Source organism: Geotrypetes seraphini, chromosome 4, assembly GCF_902459505.1.
Source record: "Geotrypetes seraphini chromosome 4, aGeoSer1.1, whole genome shotgun sequence".
Classification (NCBI taxonomy): domain Eukaryota; kingdom Metazoa; phylum Chordata; class Amphibia; order Gymnophiona; family Dermophiidae; genus Geotrypetes; species Geotrypetes seraphini.
The window spans coordinates 136,622,639-136,636,446 of record NC_047087.1 but is presented as its reverse complement, the minus strand read 5'-3'; the positions used below and the strand labels follow the sequence as shown (position 1 = coordinate 136,636,446).

Here is a 13,808-nt window from a genome sequence, read left to right as displayed (position 1 = left end):
AATCATTCAGCCAGACTGGATTGTTTATCAAGAAGATAGGCTGCTTGAATGGGACAAAGAAGCCAGAGACTAATCCCATCTACCATGCCTGCAAGTATCACACCCTCCTTATCAATTAAATTAACCATTGTTTCAAACAGTTTACAAATTCTAAACAGAAAGATACTGGGACATACAATAGTTTCTATATTCAGAATAAGATTCCAAGCTATAAAAGCCTCCTCTCTGCAACACACAAAAATCTATCTCTTGGCTCTTGGCACTCTGGTCCTCTCTTCTATCTCTTGAGCTCTCTCTTTCTCTGTCTATCCTTCTCTTTATCTATGGAACACGAAGCTTGGCCATCACCCCATCCCCCTTTTTCTCTCTCTCTCTGCCTCTCCTTAGAACTTCAGACTCTCTGTCTCTGAACTATGTAAGGCAGGGAAACTGCTTTGCTCTCTACTTAATTGTAATGCTTAATTGTTGTAATGCCTATGAATACTACTTTTCTGTAAGCCTATTTCTATAATATATTCTTTATGCAATTACCTCTGGCTGTGCCTCTTTGATTCTATTTCCTGGTGAATCATCTGTGAGGGAACTGAACCTGGGACCTGGCGTTTGTAAGGGCGCCTCTCAAGTGACCCCACCAACCATACATTGGGGGGACCACTAACAAACCTGACAGATGACAAGGGAGTCTGAATCCCTGGTCCAGTCACAGCCAAACCAGTTTGGCTTATCACAGGCAACTCGGTCATCTGGGTGTGGCAAGAATCACCTGACCCCTTTGGGTCGCTATTCTCCACAGATGGCCTATCATTGGCCATGGAGGGAAGACATACAAAAGACCCTCCAATGGCCAAGGCTGAACTAGCGTGTCCAGACCCTCGCTGCTAGCTTTGCGACAGCGGCTGGAAGAATGTTCCACTTTCTTGTTGGCCGCCATCGCCATGAGGTGATCCCAGCATTGGCCGCTGACACAATGGGGAATGTGGGGTGACCCCAGCATTCCACAATGCAGTCAAACCTTCTTCGGGACCACTCTCTGGAGTCCAGAGTCTGCCAACTGAGATAATCTGCCACAGACACACCGCGCACACAACCTGGCAGAGAAATGCAGTCGGCCTCGATCCTGGGAACACCTCCATGGAGCCATGCAGCCAGCGCTCAGACCCGCTAGCGGACGAACCCAGGGTGAGCAAGCTCCCAAGGGAACAGTCCCTGAGCCCCGAACTTAAATACAGCTGTCCAGAGAGTGTGCTGACAGGCAGCCAACACCCTGAAAAAAGACTTTACACAAAGTCTGCAATTTCTCACAGTCAAGAGCTGTTCCTGCAGGGAACCTCTGCAGTACAAGGGCAAAATTTGCGAACAAAAATACTGAGTTTGAAGAAAAATAAACCCGAGCAGAAAAGACAAGCTCCTACAGTCTGGCTTGTAGGAAAGAGACTGGATTCTTGGGGGAAGTCCTGAGGCAAGTGGGGAAGTGGCTCAAGACCCTGTATAATGAGGCTCCCTACAAGCTGTCTGGTGACCATAGGAAAATGACATACTAGTCCAGGGATAGAGCGGGATTGTACAAGAACACACATTACATACAGCTTCTGCATCAACAAATGCATGCTTTAAGTTGAATAAAAGTGTAGTGGGATCACTGTTCAACTGTAAAATAGCTAAAGAAATCTTAAGCTGCAGATTAGCTGAAAACTAGAGAAAGAAGGCTGAAAAGCAGGATAATCAGCTAAGATGAGGTAGATACGGTACTCACATTTCTTCTGACTTCCAAGGGCAATCAGGTAATCACTTCCTAATGGAGCTGGCAAGTCTGAGCTAGTGATCACCACGGTTTCTGGTCCCATGTCATGAAGCATGTCCATTACCTACTCCAGCAAAGAAAGATAACATATAAGGGTAAAAGCTTTAGCCATGAAAGAGATGGAAAGAACACTGGTGGTTATTTTAGAAACATCTCTGTATGTAAATACTGGTATTTACACTATAGATAGCATACATGTGTAAATGGCACACCATGCAGAGATTTCAAGGAGGCATGGCGAGCTATGGTTTGAGCGTGGCTTGAGAAGGCCAAAAATCTATACAAGTTCTCCCCATTTTACAATGGAAATACAGGTACAAAAAAATTTCCTCACTGCAATTTTTATACTAGCTCAGATTTTTAAAAAGCATTCATTTCAGTAAGGGCTTTACTGGAATGTCAACGGGATTAATTTTCCTTAATCCCTATGGTTAATTTCCACTTTCAAAATGGTAAAACAAAGAAAACGATTGTAGTCTTAGTTCTTAAATAGGTGAAATTTGTATTCACAGGTTTGCTAAGTGGCACAATTTAGAAGTGAAATTAGCAAAACTGTAATTTCCATGTGGAAACTGCTGAGTTTGTGATGTTCATTTTTACCATGTTGTGATAATGTGAGGACAACCTGGAGCCAGGACCAATTGGAACCACACAATAGGTCTAGGTAAAAGAAAATACTTTGGTTGATATTCAAAAAGATTTAATTAGCAAGAAATGGCTGCTGAATGGATAAATCTCTTGGTCGAGGCTATCCACTAATTTTCATTGACACTTAACCGAATTATCATCACTGAAAATTAGCATTAAGTACCTAAGTGAAAACTGGGGGCATTCCAGAGGTGCAAGCAGCACTTGGCCAGTTAAGTGAGGATATTCACCAGCTAGGGTAACCACATAAATGGGACTGCATAAAACACAGTCCTATCTTTATGTGGCAACCCATGGCTGGTAAAGTGCAGAATACTGACTTAATCGGCTATGTGTTAACTGGTTTTGTGTAAACCAGCTATTCAATGCCGAACACTGGACACTGAGGGGCAAATTCTGTAATGCTTTGCTTGAATAAAGCATTATTAAACATATTTTAACCTTTATATCAAACTGGAGTCCTCTTTAGCCAAAAAAAATAGAAGGTTTAGTATGCAATATATATATTTTTTGCATGTGCTTTGCTTAAGTAATGTATTATTAAACATCAAAAAATAGAAGCACCGTTCACCTATATGCGGATGCCTCCAGCACGTCTAAGAGATGTCTAAGTTGCGTCCACCTAACTGAAGCCTATCTAGCGCCCAAAAGTAGACCTGCTTTTGTAAGCAGTTCTCTTTCCACCAAAAATAGAGGATTTAGTATTTAGTATACAATATATATATAGAGAGAGAGAGAGAAATTTTTTTTCCCCATGTACTTTGAGGAACATAGAGGCCAAAAGAGGAATTGGACAAGAGTTGAAGATACATGATTGATATTTATCCTAGAGAAATGACTGCATATAAATCAAGAGGATATAAGCTTGGCTTTGGAATTTACATGCGGTTTACTATCTGAGTGTGTGTGGTGCAATGGTTAGAGCACCCTGACATTGTTGGTTCAAATCCCCCACTACTCTTTGTGATCCTGGGCAATCAGAACAGAAGAGAAATATGATAAAGGAGCCAAATGTAAATATTACATAGGATATAAGTGGTATATAAATAACTAAAATATAATAGTGGTGCCAGCCTTTTACTGCAAACAATTTTAAGGTTAAAAAAGCAGTATAAAATTGTCATTCTAATGATGTCATAACGCTAACACACGATAATGTTATAAACATTATTAGGATGCCTATGCAACGCCTACAAGGTGATTCTGTAAAGGACGTCTAACAATACAGACACACTTAGATTCATTCAGCGCCGCCGAGCGTAATTCTCTATAGTGCATCTATGCATTATAGAATCATGTTTAGCATTCTCCTGCTGGATGTTTAAACAATGCCTAATTTTTAGACATCCTTTACAGAATCTGGCCCTGAATATCTGGGAATAACGCCGGTGGTGGTCAACAGAATGCTCACCACTACCAGCTGAATATTGACTCACCTCTAATGCTTCTTGCTGTGTATGTATCTTCCTACCAGTAAGTAGCCTGTAATATATAAGGAAGGAAGCATATGGGCATTATTCATATTTCTTTTTCTCATATTAAAACAAGTTTTCCTTCACAGAATTATTCACAGAAGGAGGATTCTTTAGTTCAAATTCTATATAGTTCAGATTCTATATAGTTTAGCAAAAGTAATGTACATCATCGCATTCTTAGGTATTTTAGATGTAAAGAAAGCAGAGTTGCTTATTTCTAACAGGACTACAGGATAGCAGTCCACAGATACTGGAGATGTCACCATAAAGCCTGGCACACATCTTTTCCTTAGAATTTTGTAGATCTATATTTATGCTTTTACTAAGCATATGAAGGAAGAACTGCAATGACTTGCTATCATTTGGGTCCCACTTCACTTCTACATAGGAAGCAATTTTCAGATAAAAGTACCATCTGAAAACAACCATTATCTAGAAGTACCATCTAAAAACAACCTACTTACTGCATCATTCTACAATATGCATGCTTTAGTTTCAAATCTTTTTATTGATCATTTTGAACATATAAAACATTAACATGGTAATAAATAACATAAAATCTGATATAATGTAGACATCTTTGACTCTTACAGATATCTACAGAAAACGAAAGGTAGCAATTGTTCATTAAATTCTTAAATCCCATCCCACTTAACCCACCCACCAAATTAAAATTATCCACATTGAAATGATCCCATAAACCATAGTTCATAAATTTAAATTAAGAACCAAATTGCAAGCATGAGAAGGAAGGGCAGATACATGGAGGGGCATAATAAAAAAAAAAAACGTCTAAGTCGCCTTTTGGCCTAAGGCCTTAAACGTTGAAAGTAGAAGCAGGGAAAATGTCCATTATAAAAAAAAAACGTCCAAAAGGAGGTTTTTTTTTTTGATAATGGCCTGCCTCTACATTCAGCTGTTTAAACGCCCAGACCACCACTATGTCTACACTAACAACATATAATCAACCTAAAAAAAGCCTAACTCCCAAATGCCCAAAACAAGAGCTTTTAGGTGAAGGAGGAGTCAGTCCTTCGCCTAAAAGCTGAATTCTGTAACCGGTGTCTGTCAAAAATATAGAATCACCCCCCCCCCTCCGATCAGGCCAGGAGAGAGCCCAAGCCCTCCTGGCCCCGCTGACTACGATTGGGGTAAGAGGGAGCTCAAGCCCTCTTGCCCCGGCGAGCCCAATATTCCCCGACTCCTTTGGGGCAAGAGGGAGCCCAAGCCCTCTTGCCCAGCGGCACCTCTCCCTGCCTATAACGACTGGGCAAAAGGGAGCACAAGCCCTCTTGCCCGGCGGAACCCCCCCTGCTGATAATGATTGGGCAGGATGGAGCCCAAGCCCTCTTGCCCCGGCGAGCCCGACGTTCCCCGACTCCATCGGGGCAAGAGGGACCCCAAGCCCTCTTGCCCGGCAACACCCCCCCTGCCGATAACGATTGGGCAAGAGGAAGCCCAAGCCCTCTTGCCCGGCAGCACCCCCCTACCGATAACAATTGGGCAAGAGGGAGCCCAAGCTATCTTGCCCGGCGGCACCCCACCTGCTGATAATGATTGGGCAGGAGGGAGCTCAAGCCCTCCTGCCCAGGTGAACCACCTACCCCCCACCCCCACTAAGATACGGGCAGGAGGGATCCCAGGCCCTCCTGCCCTCGATACACCCCCTCCCACGAATGCTCCCCCGAATCCCTGATCGCCCCCTCCCGCCGACTCGCGAGACCCCACCGACCCCTCGACCCCCACCCCCAATCCCCCTCCCTGTACCTTAAATTAGTTGGACAGACGGACGGATGCCAAGCCCGTCCGGCCATCCATCCGTTGAATGGCTGGCCTTAGGGCCTGATTGGCCCAGGTGGCTCAAACCCCGCCCACAGGTGGGGCTTGAGGCACCTGGGCCAACCGGAATAGGCCCAGTAGCATTAGGCCCACCTCCCGCCCTTTCCTCTCCTCTAAAAACGCCTCTTTTCGCTCTATGCATTTAGAGGCAGGGGAAAGGCCTAAACTGGTTTTAGATACATCTAAAACCAGCTTTGATTATGGGTACTTGAACAATCAGGCTTTTTGATCATCCAAGTACCCATTTAGGCCACTTTTTAGACAGTTGGTTTTTTTGATTATGAGCCCCCTAAGGTTTTCAAATAGACCAAAATTGGTTTTTTTCCCCCCATTTATAAGTAAGACATGCATCACAAGCCTCTGACATCTTTTAAGTTATGGAGTGTGTTTCTCCATTGCCAAAAGGTAGGTTGTTTGGCTTGAGTTCAATTTTGTAATATATATTTTCTTCACTATACATGCTTTGTATAACAATGAACATCCACCACTAGTATGGAGACTACAATGTACTAATTTCCCAAATATAACTCCAAGAGAAGGTATAATTGACTTGGCAAGCAATTTTTCCATACAGATTAGCAACTGAGACCAAACCCACTATATCATAGCACAAGAAAATGTTATCTTGTGTGCCACATTTAGTACAAGTGTTGGTACAACCAGTATAATATACTTGTTTTTGTAAAAAACACATATGCTCTAGTAACAGTACAATGACATACCCTATAAATTGCATTTTGTATCACAAGCGGGATCTGTTTAAGGGCTCTGGCTATACCCACCCCTTCTGAATACACAATTCCAAATTCCATTTTGTCACTAAAGGATTTCCCTGGCAAAATGGTACCAAGTGCCTTATACAAACCAGATACAGACACCTGTAGTTGATTGGGGATATAAAAAAAACAAACGATAAAACATTAAATAGGCCTAATGAACAATTTGGAGAACAGATATTTTTGAGTAGAATTACCACAGGATGAGTGTTCCTGGGTCAAGATAGTTTCAGGGGTGCCTGAGGGTTCACATTATCCCCTGTACTTTCTAACATCTATATATCTTTATGTAAGCTATCAAGAATGGGACTTTTGTATAAACTTTATACTGATGATATTCTATTTTACTTGCCAATCTCTGACTCCCGGGATAAGACATTGGATTTATTAAAACTTTATTCACAGACCATTAATACTTGGATGAGAGCTAATAGCCTGAAGTTAAATGGTTCAAAACCTCATGTTCTGCTATTTTCATATTCTTTGACAATGGGGAATTGATCCAGGTAGAGATTAAGTGATCAGCGAGAGATTAAGTGCTTGAGAGAACTTGTTGATACTTTCTTGCCTTTTAAGTCTCATATTAAGGTTTTGGTGAAGAAGATTTCCTTTAAGTTACATATGTTTTGAAGATTGAAGGATTTACTATCTAATGACAATATCAGAACCATAGTATAAGCTTTGATCTTACCACTTTACAGTAATTCTATATTTTGGGTATTAATGTAATTCTATATTTGGGTATTACTGTGATTCTATATTTTGGGTATTCTATTTGTTGAAGCCTCTATAGATGGCTCAGAATGCAGCAGCCCTTATTATAGCAGGAATTTCTATGTTTGAGCATATTTTGCCAGTGTTAAAAAAATCTTCACTAGCTATTGGTTAAATGGTGATACAATTTAAGATTTTGACAATAATCTACAAAGCAGTTCATGAGAAAGTACCCTCCTTTCTTAACTTCTCTTCTCAAAGCGTATAGTCCATCTCATATATTATGATCTGCAAATTGATATTAAATGTTCCTTCTTTTGAACTGATTGGTTTAGAAGATATCAGAGCCAGAATTTTTTTATGTGGCAGGTGCAAGGTTATAGCATAAACTTCCATAGGATTTAAGGAAGATTGAACATTAGTTACAGTAAAGAGAGCAGCTTAAAACTTATTTTTTCTGTCAGGTCTTAATATCTGTATTTTAGTGGTTGTAGGTTTTACTCCTGGTGGAATTCTATGCAAAATTCTATCCAAATTCTATGCACAAAATTTGCAAATTCTGCAAGTTTATTTGACAACATTTAAACAATATATTTGCTAATTATTATCCAGAACTTCAGTACAATTCAGTATGTTCATTAAATTATACTAGAGAAAACAAAGAGCCTTCAAGTTTTTCTCACTTAGGCCTCCTTTTACTAAACCGTAGTAGAGCTTCTTACCATGGGCCAGCAAGATAAATGCTCCAATGCTCATTTAATTCCTATGAGTGTCGGGGCATTTACCTTGCTGGCCCACAGTAAGAAGTTCTACCGCAGTTTAGTAAAACCTAGTGTTAGTGACTTTATTTTAGCAGCACACCTTTGTAAAAGCCCATCTTAGTGAAGTTTGGTTGGTTTGTTTTCATAATACAGTAGTACCTCATTTTGCCTTTATGTTGTTGAAAAACGTTTCTGAAAGCTGACATATTTCAATAAATTCAGAATAAAAAAACTTATCATTTGTTGTTAGAGCAGTTTATTTTTCCATTCACTTAAGTCCCAGAGTCCCTTTTTCTTCTTTTCTTTGATTTTTTCATTACTGTCTTCCCAGAATCACCTGTTAATTTGACATTTTATCAAGCCATTCAGGGCCTTAGGATCCTCACTCTGTATCCTGGGATATAGAGGGAGAAGCCTAAGGTCTGATTGGATCAGACACTTAATGCCCCCATTTTGGAGTGGCGGCCATCCCTCCTGCTGTCAACTTCTGAGACAGGTATGGGGAGGTTTAGGGAGTGGGGAGAGGGCTAGGGTGAGCATCCAGAGGCAGGAGGGAATGGGTATCCCTCCTGCCGATTTATTTTTTTTTTTTTAGGTAGGGCATCAGGTAACAGGAGGATGTTGGCATCCCTCCTGCCAATTTTCAATGGGAACGGGGGTGGGAGGGGTGGAGGGGAGGTGAGAGAGGTTTGTGGTGGCAGGAAGGGAGCACACATCCCTCCTGCTGATTTTGGCTGGCGCAGGGAGGGGGGTAGCAATGGCAGGAAGGAGTAGGCATCCCTTCTGCCTGCAGATATTGTGCATGTGTTAACACACTCACAACATCTGTGCCATTAAAAAAAAAAAAGAAAAAAATTCCAGTCAGACCTGTCGTTTTTTTTGGGTTGGTAGGAGCAATCACTATTTTTTGTGCCATGTTAGATCATCGCTTGGTTGACTAGTTTGCATGGCGTTTCAATATTAATGACCTTATCCGCATGGCTAGATCAGAGAATGAGTGATTGCAGGGAAAAACACATTGGGTCAGGAAGTATGATTGGTCGCTAAACAGGTCAAACTGGTTTAGCGACGGTCGTTAGATGATGGAAGACTTTATTGCATGTAGCACTAAGTGCTTTTACCAGTGTGAATGGGTTTCCATCTACTATTGTGTTAAAGTTATTTTCAGCAACAATAGGGATGTAAAGGATTTTAAGAGAAAGTGGTATCAGCTTCAGCATGATGCAAAGGAAAGGTCCCAGGCACGGGTGGTACACCCTGAGCAGTCTGGATAAGACTAGTGCTGCAGAACATGCAAGATGAAGCACTCCAGTGAGTAACTAGTTTCCTACACCACCTTATTTTTGGCTATTTCAATGATGATAGGAGTGAGGTTGTTCCCCAAGTGGCCCCATACAAACCACTGCCTTACAGATATAGGGCCATACACTTTAGTTGTGTGTCAGGAGAAACCCAGGTTTGGTTGAAACATTAAGGCCAGGATTCTCAAAAACTCGTGTTAAAAAGCGATGGTCTGCTAACACATCTGTTGATAGCGAATCTAAAAAACGGAGACAGTCTCAAAAAATCACGAATGCAAATGATGTCAGCGGACAGCAGCAAAGATTCGCTAAATTTGCATATGCCCATTGCTGGTGACAGCGATGGGCACATGCGCAGAAAAAACAATGTCAACACTGTCAAAAAAAACCAAAAACACAACAGCGGGAGATATGCCCACACTCTCCCACTGCCCGAAAATCCCGACTGCAAACCCTCCCCTTGCAGCAGGAGAGATCTCACTAAGTCCAGGTGAAACAAATACCAATCCCTCTGCATATACAGATGTCCCTAGTTCTACAGGGAAACCATCTACATGAGACCATGCAGATTCCAGAGGTCCCATGTTGTGTTCGCCGCTGTTGCAGTAAAGGGGTGATGTGATTCAGTGGAGAGAATGAGCATCTCTCCCGCTGCATCATAACACAAGGCTTTCTAGCAGTCTCTGACACTGACCGACACCCCTGGACCAGTCACTTATTTTTGTCGCCAAAAGCAGACGCTGCTTTTTGAGAATGGCTTGGCATTTTTAAAGAATCCACTGAAGGGCTTATTTCAATGTTGCAGAGCCCATTTGCACGTCAGTGTCAGAGACTGCTAGAAACTTCGCTAAAGACAGAGATAATCCTTTTTGATAATCTGTCGTTATACTGCGTGCAGGCTAAACCACCAGAAAACAGTTTAGCGACAGCATTAAAGTTTTGAGAATCTGGGCCTAAGACTTCACAGATCTTATGTTTATCTCACCTATGCCCCCCCCCACCTTTATCAATGAAAGATTTTATTACATTAGCAAGACAATGCTTGTTCATCTTGTACCCATGATACAATACACGATGTCAGGGTATCCACTGGAAGTTAGGACACTGGATCAGGTTCCTGCATAATGGGAAAGTTACAGCTGGCTGCAAGTGGTTAGACACCAGGTTTCTGTTTCTAAGTATAAGGTGACATTGCTGAGATCTTGGCTTATATTGTTATAGCAAAAGGAGGAAGGAGTGGCCTAGTGGTTAGAGCTATAGCCTGAGATTGTGAATTCAAATCCCACTCTACCCCCCTGTGACCCTGGGCAAGACACTCAATCCTCCATTGCCCCAGATACGTTAGATAGATTGTGAGCCCACCAGGACAGATAGGGAAAATGCTTGAATACCCGATTGTAAACCGCTTAATCTTGATAGGCAGTATATAAATACCTAATAAAATAAATTAAAAAAATAGTGATGCACTGGCATCATATATCAGCAGACAACATTGTCATTGGGTCTAAATATGTTCTCATGTTCAGTTCCACAACCCGTTAGAGTTACACATGTATGAGTGGGGTGCCGCAAGCAGATAACCCAAACCCTCTCTATTTCTACTGTGCACTCTGCTGTCATTGGTGTCTGATGTAAACATGATATGTACCTAGCATGGGTGTCTCTATATAGACAGTAAAGTGTGTGAAGGTGAAGGTCAATTAAATGAAAACATGCTTCTCAGTGTATCAACATGCACTTCTGTAGCCATTCATGTGTCCTAATGATGATATGACATGGGGCTGAACCAATAACATTTTATTGCTATCCAGTTTAGTGTGATGGTCCTTATATGTACAGATTAAATGTGTCAAGATATCTAGTAAGAAAGGCAGTGATAGATAAAATGCATCCAAAAATACTGTTTGATACACATGCTCCCGTTTAATGTTTTTAATCCAAGTCTTTAATTTTCATGCAGATGATCCTTCAGTGTCAGATGAGGAGGCAGGGCGCAGCTGAGTGAGGACACTAGTGCTGGCAGTCACCTGGAAGAAGCAGGGGAAGACAGAGCTGGATAAAGAAGGCCTGTGGAGCAGGAGGAACATGCAGCTTGTTGTGCAGACAATGTAATGGCAAGGGAAGACGAGCAAGTAGAAGCAATGGAAATTCCATCTCTATTCCATGTTGCCAATGTGGCTGGGGAGGATAGGGACGCAGGAGACGATGGTCCAAGGCAGTGGCAGCATGCCTGGAGGAGAGATTAGTTGGTAACAGTGGCTGAGAAACTCGGCAGCAGAACTGTCGGCACATGGAGCAGTGGGAGTGCAAGCTGCAATTCCTGCAAACCAGAATGGTTTTGCAGGAGAGAGCACAGAATGGCTGTCAAATATAGATGGCACTGCAGCACAATACTGAGGAGATGGCAGGCATAAGGCAAGATAATGATGCAATTCTGCAACAGAATTACGGCCTGCGGGGTGATATGGAAGCTGTGAAAGCTCCTGTCATCAACAGATAGCTGAGACAAGCTTGACATTGACTACCACTATCACTAGTGCCACCAATAATAACCAGATTATTTATTTTAAAATTTATACTCCACCCAATACTGAGGCAGTTTCCAATAAAAACTTATATAATACAAACAAGACAAAATACAAAATACAGAAAGCTGACTCCACAACTATCAAATACATTCCATTTGACCATTTTAGAACTCACATAAATGCAGTTACAAAAAGTTGAGCTTTCAAACATTTGTTAAAGCTAACCATCTCAGCACATACATGTAACTGACCTGGGAGAGCATTCCATAGCTTCATCCTTGCAATGGAGAACATAGAGGCTCTGGTGTCTGCGTAATGTGCTTTCACCTCTGTACTCAATATCATCCCACTCTATGACCTTAATGTTCTCTTTGGTTGATAAACCTCTAATGATTGTTGAAAATATAATGGAACAGAAGGATCCAGGGTCTGATGGACAATTGCCAACATCTTATACTGTACCCTTTGCAATACTGGCAACTAATACAAAGCACTTCAAGATTAGGGTTTTAAGAGCTTCAATATTTCCTGAAAGCAAGAAATAGATCTCATCCAGTCCAGGTGAAACAAATACCAATCCCTCTGCATATACAGATGTCCCTAGTTCTACAGGGGAACCATCTACATGAGACCATGCAGATTCCAGAGGTCCCATATAGCCCATTTGATTCCCAGTCTTCATTGGTGCTGTGTGTCAGTCAGGCATTCAAATGGATGAGTCTGGGAGCACCACAGACAGAAGTGAGACTTCCTCAAACAGCCCTGAGCATCCAGCAAGCCAAATGGTGGCAAGTAAAATGGGTGGGAAGGGCGTGAGGGGTAGGGGACATGGTAAGGAAAGAGGTGGGAAATAGGAGGCCTGGGGGCTTTGAACATGTGATGAAGGTGGAAGCTTGTGTATAGGGAATGGAGAAGTGGCTTTTCACAATGTTCATCTGCACCACACCACTGTGACAAACAATAAATGTACATACCTTCACTGAAAATGTCTTTGAATGCGTTGATTTCTGGCATTGAGCCCTGCCTGATGTGCTTGAGAACCACTGTTGGTTGTAGGTAGCCCTACTTTCTCTTCTTGTTCCTCGCTGGCCATCTGTTCTCCCTCTGGAATTGGCTAGCAGCATCTTAATGTAAAGTTGTACAGCATGCAGCACATCATAAATATTTAGCAAACTTTTTCTGGGCTATACAGTAGTTCTCCACTAGAGTAATCCAGAAAGCAATAGCAGTTTTTCAGATTCTCAAGTGTCTTTTCAATGACTGTTTGGGTGCCCTGTTGTACTGCTCCTCTGCTGGATTCTGTGGTGCCACTATAGAAACCATTAGTCACCTCCTATTTGGCTATCACCTGTCACCTGTGTAGGATGGAAGAAACGGTACACCATATAAGTCTGACAGTGTATGTGACCTGGGGTGTTTCTTCAGGAATTCAGGGGATGTATGCTTTTCAGCTGGTAGAACACTCATCCAGTAGCCAGCCTTCAGTAATGTGCCTGCTCTCAAACTTTTCTTATATGCTTGAGTGCTGCAAAATATTATAAATCAGGCATACACATTTATGATCTCTTCCTTGTGCATGGCATACACTTTTGCATGTTAAGTAAATGAAAGGCTTTGCAATTCTAAGGTAGATCTTTTCCTCTTGGAGATAAGAGAGCAACGTTAGTCTAGTCAATGAGGCCCATGATGAAGATGAAGTGGTTAGTGTTGCAGAAATGGGTCATGGTTTGCTGCACCTACTGCGCAGTGCTTTCAAACACTATGTATTGTGTCATTTGGATGATAGAAGATAAAATGAAGCCTCAACATACCCCAAGTGTTAAGTCATCATGGCAAATAACAGATCATATCTGGTGCCTAGGTTTTGCACCCTCAAGATACTAGTCTGTGCCACTGGGGGTAGGGGAGGAAGAGCATGAACTGGGTTGTCTGTGTTGCTGGGGAAAGAGGAGTGCAAACTGGGTA

The 13,808-nt window shown here is 42.0% G+C and overlaps 1 protein-coding gene across 2 annotated transcripts in view; it reads right to left on the bottom strand.

The window, feature by feature from the left end:
• PDXK (pyridoxal kinase) overlaps positions 1 to 13,808 on the bottom strand; it is a 266,020-nt gene that overhangs the window by 52,831 nt on the left and 199,381 nt on the right. For both annotated transcript variants that reach the window (XM_033943087.1, XM_033943088.1), the window contains exons 7-8: positions 3,886 to 3,931; positions 1,754 to 1,865 (exon numbers count right to left, since the gene is read on the bottom strand). In XM_033943087.1, coding sequence (XP_033798978.1) covers positions 1,754 to 1,865; positions 3,886 to 3,931 — 158 coding nt within the window. The remainder of the gene's footprint in view (positions 1 to 1,753; positions 1,866 to 3,885; positions 3,932 to 13,808) is intronic.